This window comes from Stegostoma tigrinum, chromosome 4, assembly GCF_030684315.1.
Source record: "Stegostoma tigrinum isolate sSteTig4 chromosome 4, sSteTig4.hap1, whole genome shotgun sequence".
Lineage (NCBI taxonomy): Eukaryota > Metazoa > Chordata > Chondrichthyes > Orectolobiformes > Stegostomatidae > Stegostoma > Stegostoma tigrinum.
The window spans coordinates 70863099-70882970 of NC_081357.1; the positions used below are offsets into that span (position 1 = coordinate 70863099).

The 19872-nt window shown below is 49.0% G+C and overlaps 1 protein-coding gene across 5 annotated transcripts in view; it reads left to right on the forward strand.

The window, feature by feature from the left end:
- LOC125452490 (A-kinase anchor protein 7-like) overlaps positions 1-19872 on the forward strand; it is a 163150-nt gene that overhangs the window by 66080 nt on the left and 77198 nt on the right. For all 5 annotated transcript variants that reach the window (XM_048530982.2, XM_048530983.2, XM_048530981.2 and 2 more), the window contains one exon: positions 1084-1231. In XM_048530982.2, coding sequence (XP_048386939.1) covers positions 1084-1231 — 148 coding nt within the window. The remainder of the gene's footprint in view (positions 1-1083; positions 1232-19872) is intronic.

Here is a 19872-nt window from a genome sequence, read left to right on the forward strand (position 1 = left end):
ACTCCTAATGTCCCTGGATGAGTGTAGTTCCAACAACACTCGAAACTTGACACCATTAGGACAAACAAAGCCCAGTTGATTGGCACCATATAAACAAACATTCTCCCCCTCCATCACTGACGCTCAGGAGCAATAGTGTATACCATCTACAAGATACAATAGTAAAACCTAGCTAGGGCCCTTCACTGAGACCTTCCAAATTCACAAATTCAACACTACCATCTGCAACTTTCCCTCTGAGCCATGTCCTGTCATGACATCCAGAAATATTTTGCCTTCCCTTCCCTGCCATTGAGTCAGAGTCCTTGAACCCACTTCCTAACAGCATTTTAGGTGTATCTCTACAGATGGAGTAGCAGTTTAAAAAGCCAGATCTAAGTTATTTAGGGATGGACAGCAGTTGCTGGCCATTCTGTTGACATGAAAGAATTTTCTAAAAGTTCTTTACTCTGGTCTTTTTGACATTTATAATTTTATTTGGTATACGATTGACTTCAGTTGCAATTCCCTCCCTAAATCTCCTCCTCTCTTCCTTCTTTTAACAAACTTCAAGGGTACGAGCCATAAACATGACATATGGATCCTGGATCAACACAAATAAAGCATTTCCAATTGATTCATGTAAAATGCCATAGTCTTTCCTGACCATAGACGTATTCTCTTATTAGAGAGTGATAAACAACTGGTGTTGGTTTAGCTTGAGGGTCATTGTGCCTCAGGCAAGGGAAGGGGTTGAGAACGAGAGTCTTCATGGAGATCTCAGCTGGTGTGGGAATTATAGCCATGCTGTTGGTGTTACTCTATGTCACGAACCAGCTGCCAGCTATCTAACCAACTGAGCCAACTGACCACCCACCCCATTTATATATATTGGATAAGTAAACAGATTTTCCTTCAGAAATATACCTAATGAAGAAAAATGAAAATGGCAGTTTTATTGTTAAATTGCTTTGGTGCATTTGAATGGTCAAATTAATTAAGTTTTCAGAACAAAGATAATGTGAAATCTACAATTGCTACTGAAACGTTTGCAAACTTACGATCATTGCTATTAACACTACAAAATTATCTACCTTTTTGCAGGGAATTAAGAAATTTTCTCCAGAACTCTATAAAAATTTTGAAGATCGTTATTTGGGTGATGAGATTGTGACTTGTCTACATCTTTGCTCAATGCTGAAGAAGAAACAACCAAATGGTTATTATCACTGTGAGACATCGGTTCCTGTGGGTAAGTGTAAAGCAATATATTGAAGCTGCGTGGAGTTCAGAATTGATTGACCATACTTTACAGGATCTTTACCATTATGCAATGGCATAAAGAACGAAGGTCTGTTGCTGTTACTTTCTTTCATGCTCCACACTTGCTCTGTCCCTCTTTGCCTCTCTCTTTCTCTGACTCACTCCCATATTCTTTCTCTTGACCCTTTCTCCGTTTTCCCTTGCCTCCACCTGCACCCTCTTTCCCTGCCCTCCTTTTTCCCCCCACCTCTCTCTCTCTCTCTCTTTCTTTCTTTCTTTTTTTTTCTCTTCCCACCTTTTTCTCCCTCCCTGTCTTTCCCTCGCTCCCCCATCTTCCCTTCCCCCACTTACCCTTACCCCCACTTCCTTTCCCTCCCCCCCCCTTCCTTTCCCTTCACCCCCTTTCCCTTCTCCCCCCTTCCCTCTTTCCCTTCTCCCCCCCGTCCCTTCTTTCCCCTTCCCTTCTTCGCCACTCCCCCCTTCCCTTCTTCGCCACTCCCCCCTTCCCTTCTTCGCCACTCCCCCCTTCCCTTCTTCCCCACTCCCCCCTTCCCTTCTTCCCCCCCCTCTCCCTTTCCCTTCTTCCCCCCTCTCCCTTTCCCTCTCCCCCCCACTTTTCCCTCTCCCTCCTCTCTTTCCCTCTCCCCCCCTTCCCTCTTTCCCTTCTCCCCCCCCTTCCCTCTTTTCCCTTCTCCCCCCCCTTCCCTCTTTTCCCTTCTCCCCCCCTTCCCTCTTTTCCCTTCTCCCCCCTTCCCCCTTCCCTCTTTCCCTTCTCCCCCCTTCCCTCTTTCCCTTCTCCCCCCCTTCCCTCTTTCCCTTCTCCCCCCTTCCCTCTTTCCCATCTCCCCCCCTCCCCTCTTTCCCTTCTCCCCCTCTTCCCTGTTTCCCTTCTCCTCCCCATTCCCTCTTTGCCTTCTCCCCCCCCTTCCCTTCTTCCCCCCACTCCCTTTCGCTTCCCCCCACCCCACTTTTCCCTCTCCCTTCCCCCTTTCCCTTCTCCCCCCTTCCCTCTTTCCCTTCTCCCCCCGCTCCCTCTTTCCCTTCTTCCCCCCTTCCCCTTCTCCCCCTTCCCTTCTTCCCCTTCTCCCCCCTTTCCCTTCTTCCCCCCTCTCCCTTTCCCTACTTCCCCCCTCTCCCTTTCCCTACTTCCCCCCTCTCCCTTTCCCTACTTCCCCCCTCTCCCTTTCCCTACTTCCCCCCCTCTCCCTTTCCCTTCTTACCCCCTCTCCCTTTCACTTCTTCCCCGCTCTCGCTTTCCCTTCCCCCCCCCCACTTTTCCCTCTCCCCACTCTTTCCCTTCTCGCCCCACTTCCCTCTTTCCCTTCTCCCCCGCTCTTTCCCGTCTCTCCCACTTCCCCACTTCCCTCTTTCCCGTCTCTCCCACTTCCCCCTTCCCTCTTTCCCTTCTCCCCCCACTTCCCTCTTTCCCTTCTCCCCCCACTTCCCTCTTTCCCTTCTCCCCCGCTCTTTCCTGTCTCTCCCACTTCCCCCTTCCCTGTTTCCCTTCTCGCCCCCCCTTCCCTCTTTCCCTTCTCCCCCACCTTCCCTCTTTCCCCTCTCCCCCCTTCCCTTCTGCCCCTTCTCCCCCTTCCCTTCTTCCCCCCTCTCTTTCCCACTCCCCCCTTTCCCTTCTCCCCCCTTCCCACTTACCCTTCTCCACCCCTTCCCTTCTTCCCCTTCTCCCCCCCTTCCCTTCTTCCCCTTCTCCCCCCCTTCCCCGCTTTCCCTTCTCCCCCCCATCCCTCTTTCCCTTCTCCCCCCCTTCCCCCTTCCCCCTTCCCTCTTTCCCTTCTCCCCCCTTCCCCCTTCCCTATTTCCCTTCTCCCCCACATTCCCTCTTTCCCTTCTCCCCTACTTCCCTCTTTCCCTTCTCCCCCCCCTTCCCTCTTTCCCTTCTACCCCCCTTCCCTCTTTCCCTTCTCCCCCCACTTCCCTCTTTCCCTTCTCCCCTCCTTCCCTCTTTCCCTTCCCCCCCCTTCCCTCTTTCCCTTCCCCCCCCTTCCCTCTTTCCCTTTCTCCCCCCTTCCCTTCTTCCCCCCCCCCACTTTCCCCTCTCCCTCCCTCTCTTTCCTTCTCCCCCTCTTTTCCTTCTCCCCCCCCTCCCCTCTTTCCCTTCGCCCCCCCTCCCCTCTTTCCCTTCGCCCCCCCTCCCCTCTTTCCCTTCTCCCCCCCCTCCCCTCTTTCGCTTCTCCCCCCCCTTCCCTCTTTCCCTTCTCCCCCCCCTTCCCTCTTTCCCTTCTCCCCCCCTTCCCTCTTTCCCTTCTCCCCACCTTCCCTCTTTCCCTTCTCCCCCCTCCCCTTCTTCCCTTTCGCCCCCCCTTCCCTTCTTCCCCCCACCCCACTTTCCCCTCTCCCCCCCCACTTTCCCCTCTTCCCCCCCCACTTTCCCCTCTTCCCCCCCCTCTCTTTCCCTCTCCCCCCACTTCCATCTTTCCCTTCTCCCCCACTTCCATCTTTCCCTTCTCCCCCCCTTCCCTCTTTCCCTTCCCCCCCTTCCCTCTTTCCCTTCTCCCCCCTTCCCTTCTTCCCCTTCTCCCCCTTCCCTTCTTCCCCCCTCTCGCTTTCCCTTCTTCCCCCCTCTCACTTTCCCTTCTTCCCCCCCTCTCGCTTTCCCTTCCGCCCCCTCGCTTTCCTTTCTTCCCCCCCTCTCGCTTTCCCTTCCGCCCCCTCGCTTTCCCTTCCCCCCCCTCGCTTTCCCTTCCCCCCCCCTCGCTTTCCCTTCCCCCTTCTCACTTTCCCTTCTTCCCCCCCTTCCCTCTCCCACTTTTCCCTTCTCCCCCCCCTTCCCTCTTTCCCTTCTCCCCCCCCTTCCCTCTTTCCCTTCTCCCCCCCTTCCCTCTTTCCCTTCTCCCCCCTCCCCTTCTTCCCTTTCGCCCCCCTTCTTCCCTTTCGCCCCCCTTCTTCCCTTTCGCCCCCCTTCCCTTCTTCCCCTCCCCCACTTTCCCCTCTCCCCCCCCACTTTCCCCTCTCCCCCCCCTCTCTTTCCCTCTCCCCCCACTTCCATCTTTCCCTTCTCCCCCACTTCCATCTTTCCCTTCTCCCCCCCTTCCCTCTTTCCCTTCCCCCCCCTTCCCTCTTTCCCTTCTCCCCCCTTCCCTTCTTCCCCCCTCTCGCTTTCCCTTCTTCCCCCCTCTCGCTTTCCCTTCTTCCCCCCTCTCGCTTTCCCTTCCGCCCCCTCGCTTTCCTTTCTTCCCCCCCTCTCGCTTTCCCTTCCGCCCCCTCGCTTTCCCTTCCCCCCCTCGCTTTCCCTTCCCCCCCCTCGCTTTCCCTTCCCCCCCCTCGCTTTCCCTTCCCCCCCCCTCGCTTTCCCTTCCCCCTTCTCGCTTTCCCTTCCCCTCCCCCTTCCCTCTCCCACTTATCCCTTCTTCCCCCCCTTCCCTCTTTCCCTTCTTCCCCCCCTTCCCTCTTTCCCTTCTTCCCCCCTTCCCTCTTTCCCTTCTCCTCCCCCTTCCCTTCTTCCCCTTCTCCCCCCTTCCCTTCTTCCCCCCCCTCGCTTTCCCTTCTTCCCCCCTCTCGCTTTCCCTTCCCCCCTCTCCCTTTCCCTTCCCCCCTCTCGCTTTCCCTTCCCCCCCCCACTTTCCCCTCTCCCCCCCTTTCCCTCTCCCACTTTTTCCCTTCTTCCCCCCCTTCCCTCTTTCCCTTCTCCCCCCCTCCCTCTTTCTCTTCTCCTCCCCTCCCCTCCTTCCCCCCCCTCACTTTCCCTTCTTCCCCCCCCTCACTTTCCCTTCTTCCCCCCCCTCGCTTTCCCTTCTTCCCCCCCCTCGCTTTCCCTTCTCTTCCCCCCTCGCTTTCCCTTCCCCCCCCTCGCTTTCCCTTCCCCCCCTCTCTTTCCCCCTCCCCCTCTTTCCCTTCTTCCCCTTCTCCCCCCTTCCCTTCTTCCCCTTCTCCCCCTTCCCTTCTTCGCTCCCCCTCGCTTTCCCTTCTTCGCCCCCACTCGCTTTCCCTTCTTCGCCCCCACTCGCTTTCCCTTCTTCGCCCCCACTCGCTTTCCCTTCTTCGCCCCCTCTCGCTTTCCCTTCTTCGCCTCCTCTCGCTTTCCCTTCTTCCCCCCTCTCGCTTTCCCTTCTTCCCCCCCCCTCGCTTTCCCTTCCCCCCCCTCGCTTTCCCTTCCCCCCCCTCGCTTTCCCTTCCCCCCCCTCGCTTTCCCTTCCCCCCCCTCGCTTTCCCTTCCCCCTCTCTTTCCCTCTCCCCCCCTTTCCCTTCTCCCCCTTCCCTCTTTCCCTCTCCCCTCTTTCCCTTCTCCCCCCCTTCCCTCTTTCCCTTCTCCCCCCCTTCCCTCTTTCCCTTCTCCCCCCCTTCCCTTCTTCCCCTCCTCCCCCCTTCCCTTCTTCCCCCCTCTCGCTTTTCCTTCTTCCCCCCCTCTCGCTTTTCCTTCTTCCCCCCCTCTCGCTTTTCCTTCTTCACCCCCCTCTCGCTTTTCCTTCTTCACCCCCCTCTCGCTTTTCCTTCTTCACCCCCCTCTCGCTTTTCCTTCTTCCCCCCCCTCTCGCTTCCCCTTCTTCCCCCCCGCTCGCTTTCCCTTCTTCCCCCCTCCTTTCCCTTCTTCCCCCCTCTCGTTTTCCCTTCCACCGCCCAGTTTTCCTCTCCCCGCCCTTCCCTTCTCCCCCTTTCCCGTCTCCCCCCCTTCCCTCTTTCCCTTCTCCCCCCCTTCCCTCTTTCCCTACTCCCACCCCTTCCCCCTTCCATCTTCCATCTTTCCCCTCTCCCCCCCTTCCCTCTTTCCCTTCTCCCCCCTTCCCTTCTTCCCCCCTCTCGCTTTCCCTTCTTCCCCCCCTCTCGCTTTCCCTTCTCCCCCCCCCTCGCTTTCCCTTCCCCCCCCTCGCTTTCCCTTCCCCCTCTCTTTCCCTCTCCCCCCCCCTTTCCCTTCTCCCCCTTCCCTCTTTCCCTCTCCCCTCTTTCCCTTCTCCCCCCCTTCCCTCTTTCCCTTCTCCCCCCCTTCCCTCTTTCCCTTCTCCCCCCCTTCCCTCTTTCCCTTCTCCCCCCCTTCCCTTCTTCCCCTCCTCCCCCCTTCCCTTCTTCCCCTCCTCCCCCCTTCCCTTCTTCCCCCTCTCGCTTTTCCTTCTTCCCCCCCGTCTCGCTTTTCCTTCTTCCCCCCCTCTCGCTTTTCCTTCTTCCCCCCCGTCTCGCTTTTCCTTCTTCCCCCCCTCTCGCTTTTCCTTCTTCCCCCCCTCTCGCTTTTCCTTCTTCCCCCCCCGCTCGCTTTCCCTTCTTCCCCCCCCTCTCGCTTTCCCTTCTTCCCCCCCCTCGCTTTGCCTTCTTCCCCCCTCCTTTCCCTTCTTCCCCCCTCTCGTTTTCCCTTCCCCCGCCCAGTTTTCCTCTCCCCGCCCTTCCCTTCTCCCCCCTTCCCGTCTCCCCCCCTTCCCTCTTTCCCTTCTCCCCCCCTTCCCTCTTTCCCTACTCCCACCCCTTCCCCTTCCCTCTTTCCCCTCTCCCCCCCTTCCCTCTTTCCCTTCTCCCCCCTTCCCTTCTTCCCCCCTCTCGCTTTCCCTTCTTCCCCCCCTCTCGCTTTCCCTTCTTCCCCCCCTCGCTTTCCCTTCTTCCCCCCCTCTCGCTTTCCCTTCTTACCCCCTCTCGCTTTCCCTTCTTCCCCCCCCTCGCTTTCTCTTCTTCCCCCCCCCGCTTTCTCTTCTTCCCCCCCCCCTCGCTTTCCCTTCTTCCCCCCCCCTCGCTTTCCCTTCTTCCCCCCCCCTCGCTTTCCCTTCTTCCCCCCCCCTCGCTTTCCCTTCTTCCCCCCCCTCGCTTTCCCTTCCCCCCCCTCGCTTTCCCTTCCCCCTCTCTTTCCCTCTCCCCCCCTTTCCCTTCTCCCCCTTCCCTCTTTCCCTCTCCCCTCTTTCCCTTCTCCCCCCCTTCCCTCTTTCCCTTCTCCCCCCCTTCCCTCTTTCCCTTCTCCCCCCCTTCCCTTCTTCCCCTCCTCCCCCCTTCCCTTCTTCCCCTCCTCCCCCCTTCCCTTCTTCCCCCTCTCGCTTTTCCTTCTTCCCCCCCTCTCGCTTTTCCTTCTTCCCCCCCTCTCGCTTTTCCTTCTTCCCCCCCCCTCGCTTTTCCTTCTTCCCCCCCTCTCGCTTTCCCTTCTTCCCCCCCCGCTCGCTTTCCCTTCTTCCCCCCCCCCTCGCTTTCCCTTCTTCCCCCCTCCTTTCCCTTCTTCCCCCCTCTCGTTTTCCCTTCCCCCACCCAGTTTTCTTCTCCCCGCCCTTCCCTTCTCCCCCCTTCCCGTCTCCCCCCTTCCCTCTTTCCCTTCTCCCCCCCTTCCCTCTTTCCCTACTCCCACCCCTTCCCCCTTCCCTCTTTCCCCTCTCCCCCCCTTCCCTCTTTCCCTTCTCCCCCCTTCCCTTCTTCCCCCCTCTCGCTTTCCCTTCTTCCCCCCCTCTCGCTTTCCCTTCTTCCCCCCCCTCGCTTTCCCTTCTTCCCCCCCTCTCGCTTTCCCTTCTTACCCCCTCTCGCTTTCCCTTCTTCCCCCCCTCGCTTTCTCTTCTTCCCCCCCCCTCGCTTTCCCTTCTTCCCCCCCCTCGCTTTCCCTTCTTCCCCCCCCCTCGCTTTCCCTTCTTCCCCCCCCTCGCTTTCCCTTCTTCCCCCCCTCTCGCTTTCCCTTCTTACCCCCTCTCGCTTTCCCTTCTTACCCCCTCTCGCTTTCCCTTCTTCCCCCCCCTCACTTTCTCTTCTTCCCCCCCCTCGCTTTCCCTTCTTCCCCCCCCCTCGCTTTCCCTTCTTCCCCCCCCTCGCTTTCCCTTCTTCCCCCCCCCTCGCTTTCCCTTCTTCCCCCCCCTCGCTTTCCCTTCTTCCCCCCCTCTCGCTTTCCCTTCTTACCCCCTCTCGCTTTCCCTTCTTCCCCCCCTCGCTTTCTCTTCTTCCCCCCCCCCTCGCTTTCCCTTCTTCCCCCCCCCTCGCTTTCCCTTCTTCCCCCCCTCTCGCTTTCCCTTCTTCCCCCCCTCTCGCTTTCCCTTCTTCCCCCCCCCCTCGCTTTCCCTTCTTCCCCCCTCTCGCATTCCCTTCTTCCCCCCCTCGCATTCCCTTCCCCCGCCCACTTTTCCACTCCCCCCCCTTCACTTCTCCCCCCTTCACTTCTCCCCCCTTCCCTTCTCCCCCCTTCCCTTCTTCCCCTTCTCGCCCCCTTCCCTCTTTTCCCTTCTCCCCCCTTCCCTTCTTCCCCTTCTCCCCCCCTTCCCTCTTTTCCCTTCTCCCCTCTTCCCTTCTTCCAATTCTCCCCGCTCCCCTTCTTCCCCTTCTCCCCCCCTTCCCCTCCTCCCCCCCTTCCCCTCTTTCCTTTCTCCCCCCCTTCCCCTCTTTCCTTTCTCCCCCCCTTCCCCTCTTTCCTTTCTCCCCCCGCTTCCCCTCTTTCCTTTCTCCCCCCCTTCCCCTCTTTCCCTTCTCCCCCCCCCTCCCCCTTCCCTCTTTCCCTTCTCCCCCCTTCCCCCTTCCCTCTTTCCCTTCTCCTCCCCCTTCCCCCTTCCCTCTTTTCCCTTCTCCTCCCCCTTCCCCCTTCCCTCTTTTCCCTTGTCCCCCCCCTTCCCCCTTCCCTCTTTTCCCTTGTCCCCCCCTTCCCCCTTCCCTCTTTCCCTTGTCCCCCCCTTCCCCCTTCCCTCTTTCCCTTCTCCTCCCCTTCCCTGCTCCCCCCTCTCCCTTTCCCTCCCCCCCTCCCTTTTAAGAATTCTGCACGTTACAATGTTTTCATGCATTATGGCAGTGATTACACACTAACTACATTTAATTTGCTTTTAAATGGTTTAGCACATCTTGAAGTTATTTCAAATTTGAAAAGTTCAATTCTACAGAACAAAGTGTTTATCTTTAAATTTATTTATTGTTTCTTTCCACAACCATTTTAATTCTTGTGCATTAATAAAATGCTTTCTGTGGAATCTACTTAAATAGCTCTTTATTTGCTTAAATTGTCCAACAAAAGTATTTCTCTTAATTCTATGTGTTGCAAATAAAATGCAACAATTGCATTACAACATCCATAGTGTTTTTTATAAGAGTACTGGTTCTATCACAAGCGAGGCTGGTCTGACACCGTAGCATTTGAGAGTAAAATAACCTCATTCAGACTCTGTTGTGTTATGAACTAAGCAGGAAGTTGCACTGTTGCTGGCAATGGCTTCATTTGGCAGCGCACAGCTCAGTACCATTACTCTTGGGCCATTGTGCTGCACAATGTTTTCCTTGTAGAATGAAGGTGAATAGAGTTTGGCAGGCTGTTCTCATAAATATATAACAGCAGTCTACTGTCGAGGGGAAGGGAGCTGTGCCTGCAGCATTTTGTTAGTCCACTCTTTTTGGTATTTAAGAATGGTCTTAAGATAAGATGGGATGGTGAAACGCTGCTGAGGATTATTAGTTTTAGGTTTTAGTAGCTTCAATACAGCTACTCATGGTGGAGCCAAGGAAGAATGGTGGTGCTGAACAGCTAGTTTGGGATGATTGGTGGGGATCGTGCGGATTAGGAGGTTATAGAGGCAGGAAAAGGCAAGCCTTGAATAAATTTCGATCAGTAGCATAAATTAATTTGAGATGCTGGAAGATTAGATGTTAATGGATGTTAACAAGTTAGTTATTATTCCAGCGGGACGATAAGGCAAAGTTACAGTGATCACGGGAGATTTCAATATGCAGGTGGATTAGGAAAATTAGGTTGGTAGTGAATTGCAAGAAAAGGAATTTGTGAAATGTCTACGAGATAGCTTTTTGGAGTAGCTTGTGGTGGAGCCTAGGGAACAGACGATACTGGATTTAAAAACAAAGCTGCTGGAAAAGATCAGCAGGTCTGGCGGCATCTGTGGAAGAGGAAAGAGAGTTAACGTTTTTCAGGTCCAGTTGCCCTTCCTCAGAACTGGATTTAATGTTGTACAATGAGGAAGACTTGATAAGGGGTCTAAAGGTGAAGGGACCCTTAGGAGTCAGTGACCATAATATGATCAAATTTACTCTGCAATTCAAGAGGGAAAAGGTAGAAACAGAGGTAACGGCATTACAGCTGAATAAAGTCAGTTACAGTGACATGAGGGAGGAGCTGATCAGAATTGACTGGGAGCGGAGTCTAGACGGAAAGACAGCGGCAAGCAATGGCAGGAGTTTCAGGGAGTAAATCAGGAGACACAGCAAAAACCCATGCCGAGGAAAATGAACCATGGTACAGGGAGGATGAGACAACAATGGCTGTCTAGGAAAGTCAGGGATAGCACAAAAGCAAAAGAGAAAACATATAATGTGGCAAAGGGCTGTGGGAAACCAGAGGATTGGGAAGCTTACAAAGACCAACAGAGGGCAACAAAGAAAGAAATAAGGAAGGAGAAGATTAAATATGATGGTAAGCTAGCCAGTAATATAAAGGAGGACTGTAAGAGTTTCTTCAGCTATGTAAACTGCAAAAGTGGAATTTGGACCGCTGGAAAGTGACACTGGAGAAGTAGTAATGGGAACAAAGAAATGGCAGAGGAACTGAATAATTACTTTACGTCACTCTTCACAGTGGAAGACTCGAGTAATATCCCAAAAATTCAAGAGAATTGAGGGCAGAGTACGGTAGCCTCATCAAGGTGAAGTTGCTTGTAAAACTGATTGGCCTGAAGGTGGATAAATAACCTGGACCAGATGGACTACACCCTAGTTCTTAAGGAGATAGTTAGAGATAGTGGAGGCATTAGTGCTGATCTTTCAGGAATCGTTAGAGTCAAGGAGTACCCCAGAAGACTGAAAATTCGCTAACATGACACCCTGTTAAAAAGGGAGTAAAGCAAGGGACGGAAAGTTACAGGCTGTTTAGCCTAACCTTGGTTGTGGGTAAGATTTAGAGTCCATTGTGAAGGATGAGATTTGGAAGTGCATGGTAATGTAGGGCAGAGTTAACATGGCTTCATTTGTCATGCCCGACAAAGCTGTTAGAATTCTTTTGAGGAAGTAAATCGCAGATTAGACCAAGGTGAGCCAATGGATGTTATCTACTTGGACTTCAAGAAGGCCTCTGACAAGGTGCTGCACAGGAGGCTGCTGCGTAAGAGAAGGGCCCATGATGTTAGAGGCAAGGTGCTAGTGTGGATAAAAGATTGGCTATTTGGCAGAAAGCAGAGAGTGGGGATAAATGGGTCTTTCTCTGGATGGCAGCTGGTGACAAGTGGTGTTCCACAAGGGTCAGTGTTGGGACCACAACTTTTCACTTTATACACTAATGATCTAGATGAAGGAACTGAGGGCATTCTGGCTAAGTTTGCAAACAACCCAAAGATAGGTAGAGGCACAGGTAGTATTGTGGAGGCGGGGAAGCTGCAGAGGGATTTGGACAGGCTAAGAGAGTGGGCAAAGAAGTGGCAGATGGAATACAATGTGGGAAGTGTGAGGTCATGCACTTTGATAGGAAGAATACAGGCATGGTCTATATTCTAAATGGGGAGGAAGTTCAGAAGTCTGAAATGCAGATATTTTGAAGTTTTAGTCCAGGATTCTCTCAAGGTACAACTTGCAGATTGAGTCAGTAGTTAGGAAGACAAATGTAACTTTGGCATTTATTTTGAGAGGACTTGAGTATAAAAGCAAGGATGTACTTCTGAGGCTCTTTGTGTGCCTGGTCAGGCTTTGTTTGGAGTATTGTGCGCAGTTTGGCCTCCATACCTAAGGAATGCTGTACTAGTCCTGGAGTGGGTTCAGAGGAGGTTCACAATAATGATCCCAGGAATGAAAAGCTTAACATATCAGAAGTGTTTGAGGGCTCTGGGTCTATACTCAGTGGACTTTAGAAAGATGAGGGGGGTTCTAATTGAAATTTACAGAATTTTGAATGGCCTGAACAGAGTGAATGTTGGGAAGATATTTCTGTTGGTCGGAGAGACGAGGACCTGAGGGCACAGCCTTAGAGTAAAGGCCTTTTAGAATGGAGATAAGGAGAAACCTCTTCAGCCGGAGAGTGGTGAATCTGTGAAATTCACTGCCACAGAAGGCTGTGGAGGCAGGTCAATGAGTATATCTAAGATGGACATAGATAGGTTCTTGATTGTCAATGGGATCAAGAGTTACAGGGAAAAAGTAGGAGAATGAGAAACTTATCAGCCAAGATTGATGGGCTGAATGGCCAAATTTTCTGCTCCTGTGCCTTATGATCTTACAAGCCCTAATCTAATTGACTGGTACATATCTTTTCATGTAAACAGCTGGAATTTAGAGCAATGAAAGTCTGTAAATGCATTATTTGAAATAATGATGGTCTTTGTGTTAATATAATTTTGTCATACAGTAAGCAGAGGCAATAAAATTATTGTATAAAGATAATAAATAAACAGTTAAATAGAGTGAAGTCCCTTTTATTCAGATTTATCACACAACCAGCAGTTGAGAGGTATAGGTTTCCTCATTGCTGGAAGTTGACTGTTACTCTCTGTCCTTCTCATCACCCCTCACTGGCGCTTATGAGTGGTCTGGGCTGCAACTGGCACATTCATCTAATGTGAGCCGGGCTGTTTATTGTACTTAAATAACGAAGCCTTTTGTTGCCTGACCCTAGTTGCACTTGAGAAGGTGGTAGTGAGTTGCCTTTTTGAACCTCTGGGCAGTCAGGAGGTGAGTTACTTGCTGCAGTGCTCCTGGCCTCTAACCTGCCCTGGTAGCCACTGTATGGGTTGTGTTTGAAGAATGTGGGAACTTCTAGATACCAGTGCGATCTCGGGTAAACATGCCTGTGTTAAGTGCTGGTAACTTCAGCTCAGAATCATTGGCTTAGGGTTGGATTACAGACACCGCACTACCTCAGGGAAGGGAAATTTACCTGGACGCTTTGTTTGTGGAGATGATCCTAGTCCCTAGGATGAGAGAGTCACAACTCGTGACATCAAGGAGCCCTAGAAAAATTGTAATCAATAGGCATCAGGGCAAACTCCCCTAGTTGGAGTCACACTTAGTACTTGGGAAGATGTTTGTCATTTCTAGAGTCAGTTACCTCAACTCCAGTACATGTCTGCAGATGTTCCTCAGGGTGGTATCATAGGACCAGCCACCTTCAACTGCATCATCAGTGACTTTCTCTCCGCCATAAGTGGGAATGTTCATTGTGTAATGCTCAACGTTCAGCACCATTTGCAACTCCTGACAGACTGAAGCAGTCCATGTTCAAGTGCAACAAGATCTGGACACTGTCCAGGCTTGGGCTGACAAGTGGCAAGTAACAGTCACCACACAATGATCATTTCCAATAAGACACAATCTAACTATTACCCCTTGACATTCAATAGTGTTACAGTCTCTGAATTCTCCCACTATCAACAAATCCAGATAAAACGGATTTCATTCATCCTGGGGTTACCATTGACCAGAAATTCAGCTGGACTTGCTAAATACATAAAGTGGCTGCCAGAGGAGGTTAGAGACTAGGAATACTGCGGCAAGTAACTCACCTCCTGACTGCCTGCGATTTAAGAAGGCAGCTCACCACCACCTTCTCAAGTGCAACCAGGAACAGCTAATAAAATACTGGCTAGCCAACAATGCCTGCATACCGTAAATTAATAAAAAAAAACATGTTTTTTGTGATTTGGAAAGTGGTCAGTGACAGAAAGGTAGAAATGCATGTGAGACTGGTAAAGGGCCTGTAAAATAACAAAAAGGAATGAATTGTTAGCACATTGTCAGCACAGATACAGATTAATCTTTGTGACCTGATTTGCCTTACAAAGACATGTTTGAAAGATGAGAAAGCTGGACTCAAATATTATATGAAATTTGACAAGTTAGAATCCTGGGAAGTTTGGATAAGAGGGGATAGCTCTGTTAATTAAGGATGACCTGAGTACAGTAATGATATTAATTTATCCCAAAAGACCAAGGTGCGGATTCATTTTGGTTGGAGCAAATAAATGGTAAAGTTAAGACATCCCTGTGGAAGTAGTTCATGGTCCACTAAATAGTAATTGTACTGTTTTGCGGCATACAGGAAGAAATAAATTAGGGCATGTACAATAATCACAAGTGACATTGTTTTGCAACAATGTTGGTTGAATCACATATTCAAAAGAAGCCTCAAAGTTGACTTTGTAGAGTCTTTTAGGACAATTTTTTGAGTGCTACATTCTAGAACTAAACAGGGAACAGCTGGAAAGAGGACACAGGGAGTCTGCAAAGGGACAGAGACAGGTTAAGTGGGCAAAATTTTGGCAGATTCAGTATAACATGGGTAAAAGTGATCTTGCCCATTTTGGCAAGAGGGATAGAAAAGCAGTAACTTAAGTGGAGAAAAATTGCAGAGTCTAGTGGCGCAGAAATATCATGGGTATCCTGATACAAGAAGTGATTAGGGAGGCAAATAGAATTCTGTTGTTTATTGCAAAGGGAATAGCATATCAAAGTCAGGAAGTTTTGCTGGAGATATGCATGGTGTTGCTGAGGCCATATGTGGAAAAGTGTACAGTTCTGGTCTCTTAAAAAATATAATTTTCAAATAAAGACATTCAGAGAAGACTCACTCCTGGGATGATGGGCTTATCTTATGAAGTAAGGTTAACAGGTTAGACCTGTAATCATTAGAGTTTAGAACAATGAGAGGTAACCTTATTGAAACATGAGATCTTGAGAGAATGGATACTGGAAGGATGTTTCCTCTTGTAGAGGAAGACTAAAACTAGTGGACATAGTTTAAGGTCAAGAGATCTTTTTTCAGGCAACATGGAAGAATTATTTTTTTTTGGAGAGCCATTGGGGAATTTCCTTCTGCCGAATATTGTAGATGCTGCACCTTCACATTTTTTCAAGGCTGAGTTCCATAAATTTCTATCAATAAACAGGTGGAGGCTTGTACAGTTCAGGCAAAAAAGTGAAGCTGAGACCGTGATCAGATCAGCCTGATCTTGGTTGCTGGTGGAACAGGTTCTAAGGGCAAAATAGCCTACTCCTGTTCCTAAGTCCTTTGTTGCTAAGTACTTTTTTTTGCATTCTGGAATGCTTCCCTTAAAACTCTTTATTCACACTGTGGTAAATGCACACATTCCCATGCATTCTGGTTTCTGCTTACTTTCAAATTGACAGGGCTGTTAAGAAGGCATACAGTGTTTTAGCTTTTATTAACAGAGGGATCGAGTTCCGGAACCAAGAGGTTATGCTGCAGCTGTACAAAACTCTGGTGCGGCTGCACTTGGAGTAGTGCGTACAGTTCTGGTCACTGCATTATAAGAAGGATGTGGAAGCTTTGGAAAGGGTGCAAAGGAGATTTACTAGGATGTTGCCTGCTATGGAGGGAAGGTCTTATGAGGATAGGCTGAGGGACTTGAGGCTGTTTTCATTAGAGAGAAGAAGGTTGAGAGGTGACTTAATTGAAACATATAAAATAATCAGAGGGCTAGATAGGGTGGATAGGGAGAGCCTTTTTCCTGGGATGGTGACAGCAAACACGAGGGGACGTAGCTTTAAATTGAGGGGTGAAAGATATAGGACAGATGTCAGAGGTAGTTTCTTTACTCAGAGTGGTAAGGGAATGGAATGCTTTGCCTGCAACGGTAGTAGATTTGCCAACTTTAAGTACTTTTAAGTCATCATTGGACAAGCATATGGACGTACATGGAATAGTGTAGGTTAGATGGGCTTCAGATCGGTATGAAAGGTCAGCACAACATCGAGGGCCGAAGAGCCTGTACTGTGCTGTAATGTTCTATGTTCTATATCTCTCTGCATAATCATAATCTCTGCATAACATTGCATCATTATACTTCTTGCTAATACAGCATTGCCCTGCATCTGACCCAAAATCTTTATCTCTTTATCCGCAACCATGACATTCACAAACATATTCCCCTCCAAAGTCTCGGACCTCAAGTGGGTTGATGCTGTTGGAGCCTTGGCCAATCTCTGATGTTGTTTTGTTTTAATTCTGAGGTCATTAATGCTCTGCAATCTTCCTTTCTTTGCTCTGAATAGTTTTCTTTTCCTGGATGGTGGTTGAGCTCTGTTGTTTCTTTTGTCTTGAGAATAGTTCCATATTCCGTGCGGCTTTCTCTACATTGGGGAAACCAAGCGGAGGCTTGGGGACCGCTTTGCAGAACACCTCCGCTCAGTTCGCAACAAACAACTGCACCTCCCAGTCGCAAACCATTTCCACTCCCCCTCCCATTCTCTTGATGACATGTCCATCATGGGCCTCCTGCACTGCCACAATGATGCCACCCGAAGGTTGCAGGAACAGCAACTCATATTCCGCCTGGGAACCCTGCAGCCATATGGTATCAATGTGGACTTCACCAGTTTCAAAATCTCCCCTTCCCCCACTGCATCCCTCAACCAGCCCAGTTCATCCCCTCCCCCCACTGCACCACACAACCAGCCCAGCTCTTCCCCTCTACCCACTGCATCCCAAAACCAGTCCAACCTGTCTCTGCCTCCCTAACCGGTTCTTCCTCTCACCCATCCCTTCCTCCCACCCCAAGCCGCACCCCCAGCTACCTACTAACCTCATCCCACCTCCTTGACCTGTCCGTCTTCCCTGGACTGACCTATCCCCTCCCTACCTACACCCTCTCCACCTATCTTCTTTACTCTCCATCTTCGGTCCGCCTCCCCCTCTCTCCATATTTATTCCAGTTCCCTCCCCCCATCCCCCTCTCTGATGAAGGGTCTAGGCCCGAAACGTCAGCTTTTGTGCTCCTGAGATGCTGCTTGGCCTGCTGTGTTCATCCAGCCTCACATTTTATTATCTTGGAATCTCCAGCATCTGCAGTTCCCATTATCTCTCTCCCATATTCCTGCTGGTTTCTTTTCAAATTATATCAGTGTGTTATAATTATCTTTTATCTGTTTCAACCTAACACAATCTTGCCTACTGATTTTTTTTTTCTCTCTGTCATCATTCTGGCTCTCTGTTGATCTCTTAGCTATGCTCTTTCCACAAATTATAGCTTCAGTAACAATTGTGTTCTGTATCTTGTATTAAAACTTCTAGCTTGCTCATTTCTTTGATCTTCTTAACACCTTTTACCTTTTATGGTCATTCTCTTTGAGATTTAGCTGTAGCTACTGTGACAGAGATACAAGTTACGTTGTCAATCCCCAACCCATTATCAGTTCTGGTCATACCCTGCAGTGAGTATTTAATAAATTCAAGATAGAAGTCTTTTATTCTTTTTCAATAATATTGTGATTGTATGAGCTACTTATTTCAGCTTCTCCACTCAAATGAGGGTAGTGGTTTTAACTTGGGGTTGAATAAGGTTGTATTCACATACAAATGTCTTGAAATACTATTTGTAAACTGTACACCATTGTCTTGGAATAGAATGTTCAGAGTGTTCAATGTTTCCAAGATTTTCTTGAGTGCTTTTGTCAAGATATTCGTGTAGACCATTTTCCTCAATCCATCTTGAGTAGTAATGTATGACAGTTAATGAAGAACTTTTACCTTTAACCTTTAAACTACCTGTGATCATTGGTAAAGTGATGGAAGACACCATCAACTAAAAGGCTATCAAACAGCACTTGCATAGCAATAACCTGTTCATGTCGGTTCATTCAGAGCTATTAAACGACTGGCCTTATTCTAGCCTTTGCTCCAACATGGGAGAAAAAGCTGAACTCCAGAGGAGAGATGGGAGTTGCTGCCCTTTTATCCCTACCATACCAGACTCAATAGGAATCAGGAATGGGGGAGGGGAGATCTCTCCGCTGGTGGGTTTCACACCTTACACAAAGGAAGATTGTTTTCGTTATTAGAGGTCACAGCTGCTTCACCGATGCACAGTAGCAGCTATATGTGCTGCAGAAATTTGTTAAGGTTCCTTCAACACCTATGACTACACCATCTAAAAGGGCGAGGGCAGCAAACAACTGGGAACACCAGTACCTCCTCCAAGGCACCCATGATCCTATCGGGGAAATATACCTCTGTTTCTTGTTACTGTGTCAAAAACATGGAACTCCCTTGCAAACCTTGTGGGTGCACTTATATAAAATGGACTGCCGCAGTTCAGAAAGGCAGGTCACCAGCATTTAAAGGGCTAACAGGGATTCGGCCATAAATGCTGGCCGGACTCATATCCCATGGATGAATTTAAAAAAAACATTTTTTGTTCTTCCCTAATTTCTTGTGATTTTCTTTCTATTGTCAGTATGTTTGCTGTCATCTGGTACCTCCTCTTTATCTATTCTGTTATTAAGTCATACCTAATAGCCTCAAGCTGAGACATTGAATCTTGGTGACATCTTAGGTTTTTTTTGTTTTCGAACGATGACCAATGGTTAAAAATCTGTTTTCAATTTCAAATGTAAGCCTAATACAAAATCCAAAATTTGTTCAAGATTACTAACTAGATCTTGTTGAAGATGCATCAGCTGCCATTGTGTTAGGTGGATGTCAGTCATTCTGTACTAGGATTTCGATTGAATTCGGAAGTTCTTTGATTTTGTTTATTATTATTGTTGACCCTTTCATAATATTTAACTCAGATTCATTTATCTTTGCTAACTTTTGGAAAAACGTTTTCACGTATGAAAGTGCCAAAGAAATTTTATTCATGGTTGTGCAAACTCTTAGTGTTTTTTCCTATGTTAGGTTTTTATTTCTGAAATACTTTCATAACTTTTCTAATTCTTTGTTCCGGCTGTGTGTTGTGGCTCCAAATATTTGCATATCATCCATATTACGTATTAGCCCAAAAGTGCTTTCTAATGTGTTCTTTGAAAAATCTGTGGTGTGATACTATTCTGAGGGTACCTTATTAAAGTTGTGATGCCCAAAAATATGTTTATAGGTTGTTAACTTTAGGAGTCTTGATTCTGAGGTCATTTCCAGAACCTACTATTCAACTCCACTTAGATAAAAAGGATTCTCATAGTTAGTTTTCTTAAACCAACATCAACTTGAGGATATTGAGTGAATCTCATTTGATTGATTTATTCAGTTGAGTTAGATCTACACAGGTTCTTATTGAACTATTGCTATAACTATTCTGGAACGTCATCGTTTTGGTACTGTTGTTGGTGGAATTACTTTTTGTCAAAACGTTGATCAACTTCATCAATTTTGTCCAAGACTGGGTGTGGCACTTTACGTGGTGTGTGCATTGTCCCTGAGGCTAATGTAGTAATCCTTCTGAAAATGTTGCCAGAGCTGTTAACAACCTTGAGAACTCGCTCTTCAAAATTCACTTCCTTAGTTTGCATTTGCAGAGTCATTGACCTTGTGAATTAATTTCTGGTTGGAGTACACACTGCTGTTTATTAGAGAACACCTAGATTTTTTTAAAAAAAGCAAAGTTAGTTCAATTTCTGCTCCCTTATGCATAGCTTTGCTATGATTTGATCTTTTGGTCTCCATTTTTCTTCCCTAGGTTCCTGTGCTTTCATTGAGGATGATTGCAATTTAATCTTTCTCTCAACTTTTTGAGGCTATCTGATAACACACTCACAGACCAATATAGAGTTTAAACCCTGTGGTCTGCTCATTTACTTCCAGTTTAGCATTCTAGTATTCATTCCCAGAACTTTTGATTTCTCCCAGGATTGTTTTTTTTTTCATGATTCTTGTGGTGTTCACTTTCTTGTTCTTGCTTTGTGCCTCTAACTCTGTGCACTGTATCCATGTGAAACTGATATTATCATTACACATTCTGCTAATGTCTCATTTCTCAAGTGTCTTCGTAGTTATTTGTAATATAAATTGTAATACCATAATTTCCA